The sequence below is a fragment of the Panicum hallii genome, chromosome 3 (assembly GCF_002211085.1).
Source record: "Panicum hallii strain FIL2 chromosome 3, PHallii_v3.1, whole genome shotgun sequence".
Taxonomy (NCBI): domain Eukaryota; kingdom Viridiplantae; phylum Streptophyta; class Magnoliopsida; order Poales; family Poaceae; genus Panicum; species Panicum hallii.
The window spans coordinates 8,875,327-8,895,032 of NC_038044.1; the positions used below are offsets into that span (position 1 = coordinate 8,875,327).

Below are 19,706 nucleotides of genomic sequence, written 5' to 3' on the forward strand. Positions count from 1 at the left end.
TTCCTAATTTGAACTTCCAGAATGTATTCTTGTGCAGGCTAGCCTGCTCTTGTGACGTAGAGATATTGTCTACAATGTTCAGAGAAATTACTTGCAACTGGTTTAATCCACTTACTTTTCAATTATTTTCTTCCATGTTGTTTATCAACTAACATGAGCAAACAACCACAATTTTGAAAAATTACTTTGGTGACCTTGTACATCTCATGACAAGGTTCTTCCTATTCTTAAAACGATTCAAGACAACTTCACGAGTTCAAGGGGCTTCATCATGGAAATTATGTTAACAAAAATATCAATGGAAAAAAATATATATAGAGAGAGAGGGTATGCGTAATTGAGAACACAACATAAAGGTCTCCATTTACCATGCATATAGGCAGCCCTTCTCCTCATGGCGCTTCTGAACATGATCGTAGTAGGACATTTCCTGTGCACTGGGAGGGTTATACATCTTGTTTGCCTGACGGAGCTCACTTTTCAAGTATCTAGAATATGCAAGGAGTAAAGGAAAGGGGCTCTGAACAAAGCAGGGAGCTGTATAGAGGGTGTGTTAGTCATATGTGTGGATATGAAGCCTTCTTTATAGCATTCAGCTGGACAACTTGCAAGGTGTCGGCGGTTCCAGGCACCTTCCGAGTGCCCTGTGTGGTGCGGAAAATTTATCGACGGAAGCAGTATTGTGCTAATCTCTTATAGTCATCAAATTGCCTCTGTCATTTTTATAAGCAAAAAAAATTATGATATGAATTGTGACTGTTTGTAGAATATCAAAAGTGCCACTGGTAGTTTACCTACTGCAACCAGTATACTTATGTAGGGATTCAGAATTTCAGTCTTTTAAATGCTTGGAAATAGCTTGTTTAGGATTGGAATTTGAAAATACTTGAATTCAAGTAGCAACTATTAAGCCTAGAATTCCAAACCAAACCCTGTAGAAATAGTTACATCAGTCCATGGCCAGACAGGTCACGTCAGAATTTGATGGACAAAGCAACTCTGTGATGCAAGGAGGAAAGTTTTTTCCTCGGGATTATCCATCTGGCTGAAAATTTTTACTAGGCTCATAGCTTGATGGAAAATGATTTTATGAATCCTTTTTTTTGTGAAGTTAGGCCCCTCTAGCATTCACAGATAGATGGTTACATGAGGGACCATCCTTGTTATCTGGTCCAACTGCCATCATTATGAGCGCAACATCCATTGATCCACGATTGCAAAGGAGGGGAAAAAACACGTGCTCATAACAAAGGGGGCACGACGTGGAACTTGCTTCAGTACACATCTTCTAGAGAAGTTCATGAATCTTAAGCCAAAGAGTTTATATTATGGATGAGCTAATCTATATCAACCTGAAATTACATCAAGAGTTTTTTTTTTCATGAAACAACAAGTGGGAGTGGAAATGCCGTAATTTGAGCATTAGTATTTTGTTAGCCTAGTTTGGTAGGCCCCAAATCTTGTACAGCAAAATACAGGTCTGCCATTTACCACGTTGGCACCCATTATCTTTGTTTAATGTACTTGAATGTAAACATAACATAGTGATTGCCTAGATCAGCAGCCGTGGGCAAAGCAGAGCTAAAGTATCAGTTAGACAGGGTGGTACATGCCATGAATTGAATGGATTTAAAATGCCACAAACATCTGCGAATTATTGTAGCCAAATCCTGATTTCTGATGCATTTCGGATTATGCCTTGCTAAGTAGAAACATAAATGATGTGATTTGAGTTACCAAGTCATGAAAAGTTCTATGAACTTACCTCATTGCATGCTCTTCCATCAACTCTGACATTTTCTTAGATCCATCACAATACAAAAGATAAAGAAGACAGCCACATTAACATGACACAAGCTATTCAGATCCATTCAAAAATTTTCCAAGAAAATAAACCACTTTCACACCCCCACCAGTCAAGTATAACTGGACATTATCTTGAGACAGACAGATATGTCCATAACTTGAGAGTACACCAAAGGATCAAGCATTTGTTGTCAAACCAGCAACTATTAATTACAGACTTTGGCACAAGGGGCTTACAAAGGCAACAAAATTCCTTGCGCAACACCAAATACCCATAGCTAGCTATCGATCAAGCAGAATGAATTATGAATTACATCTGAGTCCATGACTAATCATGTCATAGCAGGAGCTACCAGAGGAGCAGATGTAGGAGGAACTGCAAAGCCTATGTCTCCGGTTACTGATTGAAATGCAGCATTCCTCTCGAGGCGCTCCCATACAAGCCTTCTTCGTTCCTCAGATGCAGCTCGCCTCTTTTCCTCCGCTTGGAAATTGGTCTCACAAGTCAGAAGCAATCTCTCGTCCATGTCAAAGAACATTTTCCTCACATTCATTGTTACATTTAGAACTGACTGATTCCAGTGCCAACGAGCGTTCCTTTCCAAAGCAGGATATATGATTGGCAGGATAACTTGTCGGTTTTGGGAAATCAGGTCAAACAAATGTTTATTATTCCACAGGAATAAGGCCCTTTCAGCAACCTGTTATAAACAAAGAAAGAACATTCTTAAGTTTGCCAAATTGTTGCATAGTTGTTAAAGATGCCATGCTGTACAAAGCACCATGCACATGCACATGCACATGCAAAGCATTTCTCCAATGGATTGCTAGCAGATAAACAAAATCGTGCATAGATTGAACTTGGAGTTCGATTTGGGATTATTAGCATTTGTTTGTGTACCCAGTGTCTTGTAGCAGCATACAGTATGGGTTTGTTCATGAACAAAATAGAAAAATTCATTTCCTACAAACAACCTTAACCTGCACTACCAGGCTGCAAAATTTATAAAGGAAAAAGGCCCCAGAATGCTCATCTTACATGTTAGATCATAATATCTTTCCTTCTCATAAAGTTCTCTTGATCACTCTAGTGAACAAATAGGAAGCCCAAACAGGAACAAACTATCCTGCAGATTCAAAATATATACCACCTCCAGTCACTTTTAGGTGACGTTTTTCAGACAGTAAAATTAAACTACATCCAATTCAAATTCACTGTCTGAAACGACATGTAATCTGACTGGGGGAGTATTTGTTGTATTCCCAGTATGGGGTCATACTGCTATCATGTACCCTTTTACCTTGCAAGTTTGGCACTAGCATTTTTTGTTTTTTAATACTGTATCTTACTTCCACAAAATGACAGAAATTGAAAATAAATAACAAGTTTAGGATAAAATGGACAAACATAATTAAGGCTTGTGGATTAAAGTGACAATGAATTTTCCTTACCACAGTGTCATGCTTCATTAATGTTTAATTTCTAAGGAGCAAATTCAAGCACAGCCATGTGGCCTGTTTTGCGTCTGCATCGTCCGGGTTGCTGGCAGATGCTTTGCTGCCCTTCTGTTCATTGGCGGATACTTTGCCGCCGTTTTGCTTTGGCGGATGCTTTGCCGCCGTCGTCATGTTGATGATCACTCCAGGCAGATGCTTTGCCGCCATGGTGGGTCGGGTGAATGCTTTGCCACCTTTGTCGTGTTGTCGACCTTTGCTCCCTTGGCGTTGTAGTATCTTTTAGCAGGTTCAGCTGTGGTCGTACCTAGGTTTGTGTGCTAGGTCCTAGGTTTGTGTGCTCGTACCTAGGTTTGTGTGCTCGTCTATGTCTCCTCCGTTTTTCTTGCTGTTGTTGTTTGTCGTATGGGTCGCCTGCCACTTGCTTGGTGGTGCTCGGTTTCCGCCTAAATAGCCTCTGCCTATTAAGGTTTGTAATGGTCGTATTTCTTTCCTCTTAATGAAACACGTGCTCAGGCACGTTCACAAAAAAATGTGGCCTGTTTTGTAGTTGATAATTTCCATTGTCCAAATTCACACATGGAGACAGAAAAAAACAGGTGGCAAAATTTGTTTAAATCTAACTGTGAATGTATTCTAGATTTCCACCCAAGAAACTGGATGGATATGTGACAACCCCTTAGCTACTAGCTTCTTCTAACTATTAAGGTATTTGTAGTCTTCAGAGAAACAGATGTACATGTGACGAACCCTTATCTATGCATTTTCTGCCTAAGGCTATCAATTGTGGCCATTCTTGTCAACAAGATGCATTAAAGAAACTTATACAAACAGTAAGCAGTGTTTAAAGGACAAATTCAAATCAATATTCAAGGAAGAAATTTCACCTGAAAATGAGAGCTATTCAGGCATTGCGCAATCCTGCGAAACAAGGGAACGACACACTTCTGGAAATCAGCCATTTCTGTCAACTCCAGCACCTCCTCCAACTCTCCCAAGAACATCATCTCCTTCTGACTGTTCGTCACCGGCCAGTACTTCAGGAGGCCTCTAATAACAGTCCCTGTGAGCTTTGGTTCCTTCTCAATAAACTGTGTAATGCAGTATGTCAACTGTGGCAAATACACTCCAACTGTCTTTGGCTTGTGAAGTGGAATCAACGCCTTCCACAGAAACAACTTATGCTCCTCCTTCAGCGGCTTTGCGAAACCACTAATTACGCTCCCAAACACCTCCAACAGCTCAGCAATCCCATTGTAATGATCCGCCTCAAACACAAACCTGTAGAAGATGTTGCTCACCGCCTTGCGGATAAACGACCTATTCCCCATGAATTTTCCGTATATCCTGTGCAAGACTGCCTTCAAGCATTCCCTCTCCCTAGGGTCATCAGAATCGAACAGGTCCAGAAGCCTAGAGATGAATGAGTTGTCCATGTACTTCCTAGCGACCTTCACATCGACAACCGGTGACATCACAAACCGGAGCAGCAGCTCGTACACGACCTGCAGGTGGTACCAGGAGGGGTCAAAGAATGGCTCGTCCTCATCAGTGGCGCCGCCGGAGTGGAGCTTGGGCGGGAAGACCCTGAAGAGGTTGATGGCGAACATGCGGACGCAGGCCGAGATCATTGCCTCCGTGAGGGGCTCCTCAGCCCCGGAGACGCAGTCGACGAGGGACACGAGCACCTGCCGCTTCCTCTCCACATCCGGTGAGTCCCTCCCCCGCTCGGCGGCGAAGTCGAACACCACGCAGCAGACGTTGAGCTTGCGGAGGAACACGTCCTCCCTGGTCTCCGACCCAGGCGCCGCGGCGACGGCCGACGCCTGCGGCGGAGGCGATGCTCTCAGCTCCGCTTTAGCCCCATTGGCTCCACACGACGGCGGCGACTTCTGCAGCGGCGAGCCTCGGCCGCCGCTGCCGGATTTGAGCGACTTCTGTGAGATCTTGCCAAGAAACTGCTTCCACATGGCGGCGGCGGCAGCAGCAGAGTGCGGGTGCCCACCGCTGGCATCAAAGACCCGTTTCAACAATCCATGGGAAGGCCACGGACAACTACCGACCACCCACTATACCGACCCCCAGAAACTGAGCGGCGAATCTTGGACGGCAAAGAACCGTGCGGCCGTCGGACAGTGGAGCGGAAGCGTCAGAAGAGGATCCCGTGGTAGCTGGACGGGCTCAGACCCGGAGGCGAGCCGCGGAGGCTGCCATGGATGGGATCTCGCGGGGGGTAGAGGAGGGGGCAGAAAGCGCAGAGCTTTGGGCGGATTCGCAGTGGGGAGCTCGAGCTTACAGCTGGGTGTCGGGCGGGCGTACGGAAGACGAAGAGGGTGGCTCTACTAATCTCAGCCGTCGGTTTCGATGCAGCGCGATTTACCGACCGTTGGAGTGTGTCGATACGGGACGGTAGAAACAGTTTCTTTCGATCCTTTTGCATTTGAATTTTACGGGGGAATTTCAAGAGCCACAAAAGTGGCATCGAGTTAAGAGAAGGTTTGGCAAACTACAATTCTGCAGCATTGAGCCAAACACAGTTAAAGAATGTACCGAACATCTAAAGTATGACCAAAAAGATGTTCTTAACTTTGGCAAAAGTCTAGAGAAATACCTAAATTATGAATAGGGATTTAGAGTGTTCATAGTATTGCTTGGAACCACCAGTAAGACTTTTGAACTGAACCATTCCACTAGACTATCATGGCCAAACGCAGACATATAGGGCCTAGCCACACTTGAGAGGTCATTTTAACTTCTCGGCCAAAGAAAGGGAAACACCATTGTTGCAGTTGATCCATCGCTGCCGAACCCCTCCATAGAACAAAGCGGCGACAGCTAGTTCAGCTGAGTAGCTGACAGCTCACGCACAAAACGAAAAGGAGGCCCCGTCGTCCATGCCCTGGCCCAACAGCTATCGATCAACAAATATCTGGGGCTCCCAGTCCATAGCTCACGAACAGAGGTAACCTGCTGTTCGGTCGGAGCATCGGAGAGGGGTGTATTTGTTTCAGGGCACAGGTGGTGTTTTGACAGCAGCGGCTCATGCACCGCAGATCCACCTGTGAAGAGAAAGCAAGGGGAGAAAGGAACTTGTCGTGCTGATGAATCTTCAGATACGTTTCGTCCAAAACTCAAACAGTAGATGGAGAGAGATGATTCATTCTCCCTTTTCTGTTGGTGCTTTCCTTTTTGGCAAGTTGTTCTCAATTCTGTCATTTGCCCCTTCGTCTGCGACACGACGTGTGTGCTTCACGCAGGGGCGATCACGAAGTACACGCTACGGCGGCATCACAGTTGGATGCGATGCGTAGCAACGTACCGGCAGCTGCACTTGGTTGAGCAACCACTTCAAGGTACAGTATATCATGTACTCCGCCAAAGTAGTGGCTGTAACTTCCTTCGTTGGACATTAAGCTTCAGTCTCCTTTCCTTCGAGCTGTTAACAAAAGCTTTTGGATTCTAGATGCAAAGGATAGTGGCAAACATTATCATACCTTGCATCAAATCACACACAATCACATAGATGAATTCTTGCTTATCATATGAACAGAATTAGTCAAAAGTGAAGGAAAAAAAAAGAGCCGACAGAAGAAAGGAAGAACAATAGACAGACAATACATAGTGTACCATTCAATAAACACAACTCGGAGCAAAACCGTTACACCATATGAAGTGTTCTAGCGCTACCATACCAGGGGGCCTTACCTGCATCGCAACATCACAAAATCTGGAAAACTAGCACACGGGATGGAAAAGAACAGGGGGGTGGCTCCAACCTGGTCTTATTCGTCATATGACAAACTATAGGTGTATTTCAAAAGCATAAACATCTTGCTCGCCTATATGTATGTAGGCACCAATAACTGGTGATGCTACAGGCTACAAACTTTTCTCAGCTCGTGCTGGAACCAAAACCCAAAGTAGAAGTCGAAGGCTGTACACGTTTCTCTCTGTCACACACAAGACCAACCTCAGCAACCAGTCCGTAGAAAAGGAGAGTGGGTGTGCCTCACACTGTCATTCGCCAGCTCTTGGCGCTGCAAGGAAAAGGAGAAATGGACTAGTTATAACACAAGTCACCACCAAAGCTCTGCAAAACAAGGTTCAGAAGATGATAGCACATACCCAAGTTAACCACCTCGGAGCTTTTCATCAGACGAAGACGTTGACAGGTTTCCACAAACATTCTGTAGTGAGATATTAGAGAGGTCAGGATCATCTGGGAGACTAGGGGGGTCAATTTTTGAGAGACACTTTTTCTAAAGGGTATAAAGAGAGCATATATCTTTACAGTTGTCTCAATGTTTGTGTGATGCTCTGGTTTGTTGAAACCTAACTAGAAAATGTAAAGAAGGTATCAACTAATTTAGGTTTGTGCCATTCTCCAACTCCCTAGACAAGGAATCTACAGACCGAGGCAAGTAATAACACAGTGGGAATCCAAGTTTGTCCAAAAGATATTAGTAGCCTTAACCTGAAATGTTATACCAGAATCAAGCAAGCATTACAACCTATCCAGAGCAGCTTATTCAATCAACTTTAAAGGAGAAGTAACGATTTATTTAGGTTTGTGGCATGCTCAAACTCCATAGTTAAGAATCTTAGCTCCTACAGACCTATGGCTGTAGTTTCTATCCAGAATCTAACGTTTGGTAAAAAGATATTTAAGAAAAGTATAAGAAACGGTTGAGCACAAACAAACAAAACCATCAAAATTAGCCCTAACCAAAAAGGTTATGCCAAAAACAGGCAAGCAGTGCAACCTCATCCAAAGCAGCTTCAACTAACTTTATTCTTTATATATGCACATGCTTATCTATTTCTGGTGAGACAAATACATCAACGCAATTCAGCCAGTCAGTTATATAAGAAATAAGAAAACGAGAGTTTGTTGAGCCTACTGGTATAAAAAGAACACATGATGGGGGGGGTGGGGGGGGGGGAAGCAACAGCAAGGGAACTCCTATGATTGAACTACTGGCCACCAGATAGAAATTCCCAAAGAGAGTGCACAAGCCCAGTTGTCAACTGCCATGGATAATCTCCCATTATCTATCACCCTTAGAAAGTTAATTAAATTGAGTTAACTATATACTTGAAGCTCTTAGCAAATAAGGGACAACAGATTGCTTTTTGAACACAACCCAAAAACTACTGGTGATTACATTTCTAGCTGGTCTTAAATCGTTTCCACCATCATTATGTTCTCAGGGGTCAGAAAAATGAAATGGTTGAGTGCACTTATGTGGAGATGGAGTAGACAATTTCAGGCCTTATCGCAGCTGTCCTATCCGATTGAAAAGATATATTCCGAGAGGCTCCAAGATCCACAAAGCAAATAACATTACAAGTCAAGAATACACTACAGTTTATGAATCCAGGACCAGCAAATACTAGTCAGATCCAACCAATATGCCAATTGATATCTCATAGCAGTGGAAACCGATGGGCTATGCCCATGATTCCCTGGCCAACAACGGAAAAGTTTGCCCACAAACAATCACAATATGTCAATCACTACAGTTTATGAATCCAGGACCAGCAAATGCTAGTCAGATCCAACCAATATGCCAATTGATATCTCATAGCAGTGGAAACCGATGGGCTATGCGCATGATTCCCTGGCCAACAACGGAAAAGTTTGCCCACAAACAATCACAATATGTCAATATCCAATTAAGGGATTGATCCTAATTCCCATATACTCTCAGATCGATCATTAACTGAATCCAAACTAACTAGTTCCCCCGCCAAACCTCAAATCAACCCTAAAAGACGTCACGATTCTATTATAAGCTGTCTTGATGAACTTAAACAATATGATTTTTATTTCGGTTAAAAGAATAACTAAGAATTACAGCGAGGAAGGAGCTCGAATTAAAGCTGACCTCCAGGGGACGTCTCCGACGAGCATCCAGTCGCCGTCCTTGTCCTCGTACGTCGGCACGCACTCCGCGCCGCTCACGACGTCGACGAGCTCCATCTCCTCGTTCGCCCCCCGGCCTGCACACATCCATGCTCTATGAAAATGGTCGCGCGACAGGGAAGACGCAGGGGGCACAAGCAGCAGGCTCCGGCGGCGATGCACTCACGGATGGTGAAGTGGGCGGTGAACTTGTCCTGGAGCGCGGCGAGCAGCTGGTCGTAGCCCGCGTACGCCTCGAGGTCCACCTTGCGCTGGTACGGCGCGCCGGCCACGGCCACCTTGACGAACTTGACCTTGTTTGGCCGGCGCCGAACCGGCGGCCACCCCACCACCCGCGGCCTGCACCCAGCACGAACGAACGGACCAATCAATCAATCAATCACGCCCAAGTCCCAGTTCCCCCACCCACGAGGCCGCAGGAGTCTCGCGCGCGAGCGTACCTGTTGGAGGGCGGCGGCGCGTCGTGGGCGCGCGGGGAGCGGCTGCGGGCGCGGTCGGCCGGGTCGGAGGTGGAGTCAGCGCGCTTGCGGTCGGGGTCGGAGCCCGGGGGGCGGAGCCTGAGTTTGGTGTCCTCGAAGTCGAGCCCCGAGGACGCCGCAGAGGACTCCGTGGAGCTCCGCGCCGGCTCCTCGGACATGGCGGGTGCTCGGTCGGCGTGGTCCGCGGATTGGCTCTCCGGTCGCGGCTGGCGGCGGGCCGGCGGCGGTGGCTTCTCTCCGTGTCGGTGACGCTGGGCGGTGAGCCGGGAGCGGCAGCAGGCGGGGTTGGCGGAGGCGGAGGCGGAGGTTAGAGGCGGGTGCGGTCACCGGTGGACCGGTCGTCGGGGTTTAATCCGCGGTCGACGGCCAGTGACGCCGCGACACGTGGCGCCTCGGCTTGGGAGAGAGGTTCTAGACAAGCAGTGGGCCAGGTTTGGCAGTTTCCTCTCGTGGTCGTGCGCGGTGCGACGGTATTGGGACGAAACGCGAGGTGGTATCCGCGAAAACGCCCGGCCCCACCGTGCCGGACGCTCCCACCCGCAGGGCTGGCGGTTGGCCACCCCCATGGGCCCCGTTCCAGCGGATCCGACGGCCATACGCGTCCTTGATCGCCCCGGTAGAGCCCGCGTCGTTGCGTGACCCGGTGCGGTGCGGGGACCGGGTCGCGGGGACAGGCGATAAAGCGGGGCGCGCGTGGACGTGCCGGGCTGTCGGGAGCGTGTCCCCTCTCTTCCCCGTTCCCGATTAAAATTTCGTGCCGCATCTTCTCTCGCGGGTCGCGGGGTTTGATTTGATTTGGGCTGGCTGATCGCTTTCTGCTGCCGCACGCTTTGAACGGGAGGCGCGCGGACAGCGACGCCTGCGGCCGTGGCTCAGTTGTCGCCGGCGGGCCGCCCGGCCGAACCGAGCTGTGCTCGTATCTCTCGCCACTGCCAGGTGGGCCCGGCTAATGGCGTACGAGCAGAAAATTCGCAGCGGGCACACGCAGGCAGGGATGGTGCGCGAACGGAGAGCGCGCGCCCGCGATTACCCAAGTGCCCGCATCCATTGTGCCGGGCGCGTCTCCCACCCTCTCTATGACTATCTCTCTGTTCGTCGTGCTCGTAGCACGAAACTGGCGATCCTGTCGGCACTGCACAGTCGCTGTCCCGGGCACACCCCTGCCCGCCTGACGGCTTCAGTCAGAGCTTCTCGTCTACTCCTACCTAATGTCCAGTCTGCCTGCTTCTACACGAGCAAAGAAAGATGCAGCAATGGCACCGCCCTAGAGCAGCTGCTGCGTTTGCCGTTTGGTGCACATTTCCCACACGATTATTCAGCGACAATAGTCAAGACAGATGATGGCTTGCTCATCTCAAAAAAAAAAAGATGATGGCTTGCTGAACGTAGGAAGGGGAGGCACGAGTTACTGTCAGCTCAAAACAAGTCCTCGCGCGCACTCCGCATCGTGCCCATCGGTGACAAGCGACGCGCTCTCCTCATTTTTCTCTTTCCCTTTTTGTCTTTGAGCGGCTAAGCTGCAAGTAAAGAACCGACTCGCGTCAAGTTCATTCTCCGCGGGCGGATACTGCTATCAACCCAGCTTTGCTGATTTCCTGGCCTGTCGGCTGGACTTTTCATTCAGAATCCAACACATGGATTACTTATTCAGACCATTAGGCCTGTCGGCCCGATTGCTTATTCAGACCATTAGGCCGGGTTCGTCACAATCTTCTCAGACATTTATCCTCACCGGTAGTAGGGGGAGAGAGAGAGAGAGAGCAATGAGAGAAGTTCTGTATTCCTACGACTACGAGCACTTAAAACCACAAATGGATTACTAGCTCCAATTAAAAATACTCATTCCATCCATAAATAAATAATTTTTCAGTCACTTATTTTGAGACGAGTTCAAGAGAACCTAATGATCAAACTTTATTAGTTTAAACCACCGTCTCAAGAAGAATTACGCATGGTAATAACTGATAACATAAGTAAGAATGAAGTCACCGGATCTACCATGAAAAAACTTTCATGATATATAATCATTTTATTCCAAATGGCATTTTTCATAATTTCTAACCAAAGTCACCGGATCTACCATGAAAAAACTTTCATGATATATAATCATTTTATTCCAAATGGCATTTTTCATAATTTCTAACCAAAGTGGCATATTATAATTTATAGATTTGATAGATCATAACGCTGTCATAAACAACGTTTTAGTTGATATAGGAGGAAGTGCATTTCCAAGTTGGCATGGTCTCTCAATGCTAATTAATCCAAACCCAACCCTGGCATTGTTATCTATAAGTCAACGAAATATACTGTGCTAGAAGCTACGAGCAGTGAGGATCCGTTTGCTATGGCTCCGGCTGTAACTTCTTTGGTGGAGCGGCTTCTTCGGTGGCCTAACTGACCGGGATCTAATGAGCTTCTCCTCTGAAGCTGTTTGACGTATCGGTGTTTGGTAGAGCTCTAGCAGGAGCCGATGATGGAGCCGGAGCTAGAGCCCTCCTAAAAGGGTCTGAGTATAAAAGGAGTGCCGCCAGTATTTTTATTTCCCTTTTGTTTGACGCATCAATAATGAAAACTAAGATGCTGTCCTTTTTTTGTTTGCAGGTACTACATGTACAGTTTGGCTACCATTGGTTCTATCCTAGCAACTTGATTTGTCTTCTCCATCACCGTCAACCGGTCCATTACCTACAGCAATTAGTAAACTGCAACCACTTGTAAAATGGATCGATCAGAATCTTCTATTGTTCTCTTCTTCAGAGTCTGATTACACTTTGTCTGCGCACAAGACGAAATACACAGTATTTGCATCCACACTGTCATGCATCTGTCCAGCAGCCAGAAGCCAGAATGGTCTCTAGGTGCATTGTTTTTTTAAAGAAAAAATGCACCGAAGTTGACCTAGCTGGGAACCCCGAGGGATGGTGATGGTCTAGGCCGTCTAGCTTGAGGTGGATTCTTCATACATGGAATCCGATCGATAACAACCTCGCTTATCAACATGTCTGCCCACTTGTGGTACCAACACCATGTCGCGTATAAACCCGGATTACGGAAATCATTAGATTCTAACGAGGATTTGTGCTGATCTTGATTTACTGCCAGTTGCACAAGGTGTCTCCTTGTTTTCATTTAATACGGCTAACACGGAAACGTAACGCGCACCGTACGTGGACCAGAAGTTCCAGCCGAGAAATCGGAAATTTCGGGTAGACGGAAGGTCCAGTACTAGTATGTTTGGAAGGAGGGGGGGTGAGGACTGGCCGGTTTTTTTTGGAGCGGGGCAAAAAAGAAAAAAAAAACTAACAACTATGATGCATGAAGCATGTTTTCTCGGCAGCTTAGACAAAATCTGAAACCTGGAGGTCCCATACATCGACACACGCAAATGCAATTCATCTGTCTCGGAGCCCTTCGCTTGCGTGAAGACTGAAGAAATGCCATTGCGCTCTATGATAGGCGTTCTGCAAAAGGAACATGGAAGATAAAGGATGGAATAAGACTAGTAGGCCGAAAGGCGACCGTCTCATCAAGATTGATCGAGGCAGTGAGTGGAATACCAGCAGACAGCATCTGCTAGCTTTGGCTGCAAGCACATATGCTCCAGGCAGGCAGGCTCCACCGGCGTGTAAACAAAAACAATGTCGGCAGCTCAGCTTGGACCGGAACCAAACACAGCAAGAAAAGCGAAAGCTGAGGAGAGGGCACGGATCGATGAGCGCCTTCGGCTTTGCAGAAAGAAAGAGAGCGAAAGCGAGACGATGCAGGCAGCAGAAAAAGCAGAGGCCATCGAGCGCATCCTGTTCTGCTTCTGCACTGCACAGCCACAGCTACGTCCATGGGCACGGCAGGGTGCGCCGGCCGCTGCTGTGGATATCGGATATCTTTCGCCTGCCGGCTGCCGCTGCAGTGCCGGACAGGAAGACAACACTGTGCTGCGGCTTTCTCCTATTCTATTCTCTTCTTTTTCTGTTCTGTTGCGCGCACGGTCTCGTTCGAATTCCTTTGGGCTTTGGCCGTCCCATTTCACGGTGCAGGAAACGGGAGTATCCTTCATCTAGTTTGGGCGAACACACATGGTCTTTTGTAGCTAGAATACTGAAGGCTGTGGGAATGGTTATACATTTGCATTCACGTATGGTATGATCGGTTACTTGATCTATTTCTGGGAGTTATGCAGAGCTAACCCAAACTAGACTTATATAATATTTTATAGATTTGTTTGGGTGGCTGCATATCTTGTCTTGGTCCGCGTAAGATTTTGTTTGGATGACTGCATCGCTCTCTAGGTTCACTGTTATAGCTAGGCTAGGACCAAAACTTGACAAGCTGGGGCACTGTGCAGCCTGCGCAACCGGAGACGGATCTCATTTGCGTTTCCTATTCCCACTATGCAGGCCATACAGAACCATTTGCGAACCATTTGCACATCCAAAATCTGGCTAACGGATCTATTCATACTGCCAAACATCCAAACCTGCACTATGCAAGCCTCAATCACAACCTACAGTGCACCATGCCTGCTACTACTTAGTAGCGCCAGGCTATACACCATACTTCTTTTTATCGGCCAACTGTCCAAGCTTCCAGATGGGCCAGAAAGTACTGGGCCAAGCCGGCCCGAGATGCTTGCTAATGCACTCTCGTCGTTTAAAAAAAATGCTAAATGCTTTGGTGTATTTTTTTTTTGAAAACTATGGTGTAAAATTCGAGTTTCTTTTGCAATGTACCTTCAAACAACTCACGAGTGTAGAATCTAGAACTCATCGTAATTTTCAGTCACTCTAAAGTCAAATTCGGCTTGCTGCTCTGCTGTAAATGGCGGTAAAGCGTAGTAGGCCTCGACGACAAAATGTGAAAAGGACCCCAACAAAATCCGCCTTCTAATCTAAAGAAGAAAACAAAATAGACTAGAAAATATCTAAAATACCCCTCGCAGTCGCAGCCTCGCATCGAGGCCCCCGCCCCCCCTAGCGAATCAAATCCTCTTCTTCCTTCTTCCCCTCCCTCTCTCCCCGGCCGCAGCGCCGAACGCGCACGCATCCTCCGCCAAGCCTAGCACGACGCCGACCTCGACGGAATCCTCCTCTCCGTCGCCCTCCTCCTCCACTCAGCCGGGTCGGCATTGCGCGAAGATCCATCTGGGCCTGGAATCCTCGTTTTTGTGGTACGGAAACCCTAGCTCCCTTGGATGTGCTGTTCTATGATTCAGTTTCCTGCCGCAGGCGCTTGTTCTGAGCCGTGAGCAATCGAAACCAGAGCTCTCTCTCCGTGGCGGATGCTTCGGTCCTTGCGCCCAGTCTGCTGCGGATTTTGTTTGCCGTGTGGATTGATACCGCGATAATACTAGCAGCTAACTTTATCCGTCCCTGAATTGTGCGGGTTCATCTAACAACTGAAACAGCATGTCGCACGATTAGGCCGCATCCGAGTCTGGGCGCTTCGTGGTATATCGATTCTATGGGCACCTGTTGGATTTGTTCTGCTACAATCGATAAAAGGTGCAGGAATCGTCTGGTTTACCTGGGTTAGGGTTACACAACTATTTGCTGCACCAGCGTTGTCAGGAGTGTTGAATATTTTGGGAAATTGTCTAGGCTACCCGTTATCAAATGGGTTAAGCAGCTTGCACCTTGTACAATTCGATAATTTGGATGTGTATATGTGGTGAATATCTTTAGATTTTTGTGAAAATAACGTTCTTTTAGCTGTGAGTTGGTGTCAATCCTGTTCTTTTCACAGATATTAACATAGTGGAAAGCAATGCAAGTTTAGCTTGGCACTTTAGGTATAATGCGTTAAATCGGTAGCTTTCGCTCATCTAAGGTTTAGGCTGGTATTATTTTTCACTAGATTGTTTCTTGGGAAATGATCCGTCTCACTCGGTTGTTTTCAGCTTTTTAGCAGAAACTTTATCAGTTATCTCCTTAGTTTTGGTCATACCTTTCTCATCTCCCGATTTTGACGTGTGCAGGTCACATAAACTTCTTGTTCTTTGTAGTTGAGGTTGAAGATTGTTCAAAAATATGGAGATCCAGACTTCGGGGAAGCCCATTGATTTGCTGATGGAGAAGGTTCTTTGCATGAACATTCTGTCTTCTGAATACTTTAAGGAGCTATATAGGCTAAAAACCTATCATGAAGTTATCGATGAGATCTACTCTTGTGTCGAACACGTGGAGCCTTGGATGACTGGCAATTGCAGGGGCCCCTCCACTGCATTCTGTCTTCTCTACAAGTTCTTCACCATGAAGCTTACTATCAAACAGATGCATGGTTTGTTGAAGCATCCTGACTCCCCATACATTAGAGCTGTAAGTTTCTGTGACCTGCATATTCTTTTTTGTGAATGTCTTGCTTCATGGCGCTGTATCTATTCATTAGGTTTGAGGTTAGTGCATGAATCCAGATGTTTATTGGGATATTTCAGAACTCAACTGAGCAATGTTTTTGCGATAAAAAGTAGGTTTCTATGATCTGAAGGAATAATTCTTGCATTCTTTGCAATTCACTTTAATACATAATTTTGTGCTTACATTTTGGTTATAGACACTAACAGTCCAACGACTTATTTCTTTGGATGGACTTGTGCCTGAACTTTTTGGTCATAGGACACGGTGATGACAAAGTTTGCAAGCGGGTTCATAGTGTACCAGTCTGTGCTTTGGAGTTGTGAGCATTTTGTTTTTTTGTTTGTCTTCACTTAGCCTGTTAAACAATCAGACGATTTTATAGTGAATGACTGTGTGGTGTTGGTTTTTTGCAGATTGGTTTCTTGTATCTTCGTTATGTTGCAGATCCAAAGACTCTGTGGACATGGTATGAGCCCTATTTGAGGGATGATGAGGTACACAGATCTTTTTACAAACTTTGCTTGTTTATTTATTTGTTCCCCACACTTTTAAATAACACCTACTTTTGATATTATAGTACTCTTATCGCTTTTTGGGACTTTCATTTGATACCCAAAGAGTGCTGATTTGTCATCTTTGATAAGAAAGGTACCACTATGGTTTCTGTGTGACTTGTACTAGAGTGGGATACTAAAAAAGGCAGAGGCAAAAAATCCATGAAAAATACCAAAGAATACTAGTTTATTGCTAGCACTTTATGCCAGCAGTCAAGTTCGACATTACTATATTTCTTTACTTCCTCTCTTGGTTTGTGTGGCTGTTATTCTGTTTCATCTCTAGGCTACCCCATATTTGCTTGGACCAAAGGTGTCATTCTTTGTTGAATATACTTGCTTGACACTTATGCTATGTGGAATTGTGGAGTGCCCATTTGTTTTCATGTGCTAAATGAGCTGATGAGCATTAATTAAGAGCTGAATAAGCTGTATATTTCCTGGTGCAGGAATTCTCCCCTGGATCTAATGGCCGCGTGACTACCATGGGTGTTTATGTCCGTGATCTTATACTCGGACAGGTCTGTTTCTTGACTCCCCTATCGTTTCAGAATGGAATAAGCATATTGGTCTTTTGCTATATTGTTTTGTACATATTTTCATGTGTATCTTGAGATTCTTGCTTTCTGCTGAGGTTATGTATTTGATTCCTTGTCCATGTCAATGTGTGTGAACATTTTTTAAATCCCTGCATTTGTTTCATGTATCATCAGAAACTATGCCAATTAGCGGGACTGCTTTTTTGGTAAGTCAAGTCATGGTTCCATAACATATTTAGACTTTGTGTTCAATTTCCCTGTTCTGGTATTTTGCATCAAGGAAAATCCATTGTTTATTCTTTTTGCTGTTTTCAGTTAAGTGGAAATATTTCATATCTGTCATTTACTGTTGACAAATGATTGCCATTTTAAGCCACTCCAGCTTCTATTAAACTTATACTGATCAGCATGCTTCTTGTTTTCCTTTCATGGTGCAGTATTATTTTGATAGTCTCCTTCCAAGAATTCCTCTTCCAGTAACTCGTCAGGTAACAGCCAATCTTGAGAAGATGAAATTGCCTACCAAGCTTTCTGGAGCGACTGGAGACTCCAGTCGTCAGGGATCAGAAGATACTGCACGTCGCCCTCCTTCTGTGAAAGCCTCTCTGTCAGTTTCCTTCGGACAGCGTGCTCCACACCGGGCTTCCACCAGAGACTCATCCCCTGTTCGGCGAACCATCACCCATGATGATACTCGAAGATCGTACTCACCATCTCATCGCAGTGGTAGTCGCGAGGGTCCTGACCGTGATCGTTCTGATCGAGAACTTGACCGTTCTAGCCGTGACCTGGACCGTTCGAGCCGGGACCAGGAACGCTCAAGCCGGGACCGTGATCGTGACAGGGATATCAGAGATTATCATCGACGCGAGCGTGATAGCAGGGACCGCGACTACTACAGGTCCAGGCATTCAGATGAAAGACGAGACGACAGAAGGGATCGTGAAAGTAGCAGGTGCAGGCGCTCTAGCTCTCGTCATAGGAGCAGAAGCCGAAGCAGGGGCAGGAGGAGCCGAAGCAGGAGCAGGAGCAGGAGCAGGAGTCGGAGCAGGAACGAGCAGCGATCCAGCCCATTCGGGGATGGACATAAAGAGAAGGCAGCCACAGTCTCAAGCAACCTAGCAAAGCTGAAGGACCTGTACGGTGATGTTACTGAGAAGAAGGAAGATGGCGATGCTGAAAAGCTTCGCCGCGATTCATGCGCTGAGGAGGTCATCAGGTTAGGAGGCCCTAGATGGAGGTAAATACAGACCTGTAATACCGTGGTCTCTACCTGTCATTGTGCTGCGTTGGTTGAGTCTTGAAAAGCTACTTGTTCTTAGACTTGCTATTGCTGAGGGTTATTTGGAATCTTGACTTGTTATCACTTCGAGTAGTCATTAACGGATACTTCATATGCTGCTCCCATGCATGATGCATCTGGAGATATTGGAACACACTGTAACTGTATAAACACTTGGTATCCCGTGCTTTGTGCTTGCCTGATGCTAATGCAAAATGAAGGTTAAATGTTTCAGTTTCAGCTTTCAAATATTGTAAGTTAAGTACCTTCTTTTTGCTGAGTATAAGCTGCAGACCTCACATTTTCCTTTTAGGATCTCATAAAGTCAGTTTTGAGTCTACATCAATGTTTGTACTAAGAATGTACTATGCATTTGGGGGTCAGTCCAGTACTCGTAAGAACAGTATCTTCGTGCTTATACCATGCATCAAAGTTTGTCCGATAACCGTCATTGCAAGTTGGCATTAAAGCATTCATTCCAAACGCGTAAGAACAATATCTTAGTGCATCATCTGAAAGCAACGTGTGACTGAACAAGTACTCCGACCATTGGGTGATGCCTTGGCAGTTGCAGCATGATGATGAAATAAACAACGCAACGGGACTAGGTACAAGATTAGTTGACGACAAAGCATTTCTTCTTTATAAAGACAGTAGAGAGCAATACGTTTCGGCCTCTACGTCTAAGATGTACACACGGTTGAGTCGACGAGAAAAAGTTGGGACTCAAATCGGCAATACCACGTGTCCACAAGTCATCTCCTGCCAAAGTAGCTGACGGGTCAGTCTCATTATCTTTTAGTAAGGTAAAAGTTGATGCAAGTAATATTTGGTTAGTGGGAGCGGAACCCAGAAGATGAGTCAATAAGATAGTGGAGCCGTGAAAGTAGATATCCACAACATGATCGCATCTGTCTGAATGAGTTGTGGGGGTTTTCTTGTTGTTGTATTGTATTCCATGCATCATTAAACATATGGCATTTAAGACAAGTAATTTGCTTGTTCTAAACATCATTATTTAAGAACAGAGATAATATAGGAAAAACATTAAATTTGGAAAGGAATATTCTGATTCGTCTATCAGTGACCCTAACACTTAATTAAATTAGAGCATCCCATCTGCTGCAATCCTTCAAATGTGCTGCAGTATACTCCTTCAGTCCTATACTTTCCGAACGGATTTCAGACGACCTATATTGCAATTTTACTAGGCCTCTAAAAAGTAAAGGAAAATGTTAAATGAAATGCCCCTCTTAGTCATACATTATTCCATCGCACACTAGTACAACGCTGATGAAATCAAATCAACGAA

At 45.9% G+C, this 19,706-nt stretch overlaps 3 protein-coding genes across 23 annotated transcripts; 1 reads left to right on the forward strand and 2 right to left on the reverse strand.

The window, feature by feature from the left end:
* Positions 1-1,825: 1,825 nt before the first annotated feature.
* LOC112884763 (serine/threonine protein phosphatase 2A 57 kDa regulatory subunit B' kappa isoform-like) lies at positions 1,826-5,589 on the reverse strand. The gene is made up of 2 exons (XM_025950311.1): positions 4,149-5,589; positions 1,826-2,507 (listed from the first exon to the last, which is right to left on the reverse strand). Exons 1-2 carry the CDS (start codon positions 5,229-5,231, stop codon positions 2,139-2,141), a joined length of 1,452 nt encoding a protein of 483 aa, XP_025806096.1. The 5' UTR covers positions 5,232-5,589; the 3' UTR covers positions 1,826-2,138.
* A 1,192-nt stretch (positions 5,590-6,781) lies between these two features.
* On the reverse strand, positions 6,782-9,997 carry LOC112884764 (auxin-responsive protein IAA1-like). Its single transcript, XM_025950313.1, has 5 exons — positions 9,628-9,997; positions 9,354-9,526; positions 9,150-9,264; positions 7,387-7,448; positions 6,782-7,298 (listed from the first exon to the last, which is right to left on the reverse strand). The coding sequence occupies exons 1-5, from the start codon at positions 9,822-9,824 to the stop codon at positions 7,279-7,281; spliced, it is 567 nt and encodes a 188-aa protein (XP_025806098.1). The 5' UTR covers positions 9,825-9,997; the 3' UTR covers positions 6,782-7,278.
* Positions 9,998-14,614: 4,617 nt separating this feature from the next.
* Positions 14,615-18,634, forward strand: LOC112885807 (pre-mRNA splicing factor SR-like 1). 21 transcript variants are annotated; one of them, XR_003227262.1, is made up of 7 exons: positions 14,615-14,833; positions 15,641-16,128; positions 16,278-16,338; positions 16,433-16,513; positions 17,023-17,094; positions 17,287-17,318; positions 17,550-17,587. XR_003227262.1 is itself a non-coding variant. In XM_025951460.1 (6 exons), the coding sequence occupies exons 2-6, from the start codon at positions 15,693-15,695 to the stop codon at positions 17,590-17,592; spliced, it is 516 nt and encodes a 171-aa protein (XP_025807245.1). In that variant the 5' UTR covers positions 14,615-14,833; positions 15,641-15,692; the 3' UTR covers positions 17,593-17,730. The 21 variants fall into 21 exon arrangements, 9 of the variants coding, with proteins under 9 accessions (XP_025807245.1, XP_025807246.1, XP_025807238.1 ...); XR_003227271.1 differs by having other exon boundaries at positions 15,641-15,980; XR_003227266.1 differs by lacking the exon at positions 16,278-16,338 and adding an exon at positions 16,597-16,667 and having other exon boundaries at positions 15,641-15,980; positions 17,550-17,567.
* The last annotated feature ends 1,072 nt before the right edge of the window (positions 18,635-19,706 follow it).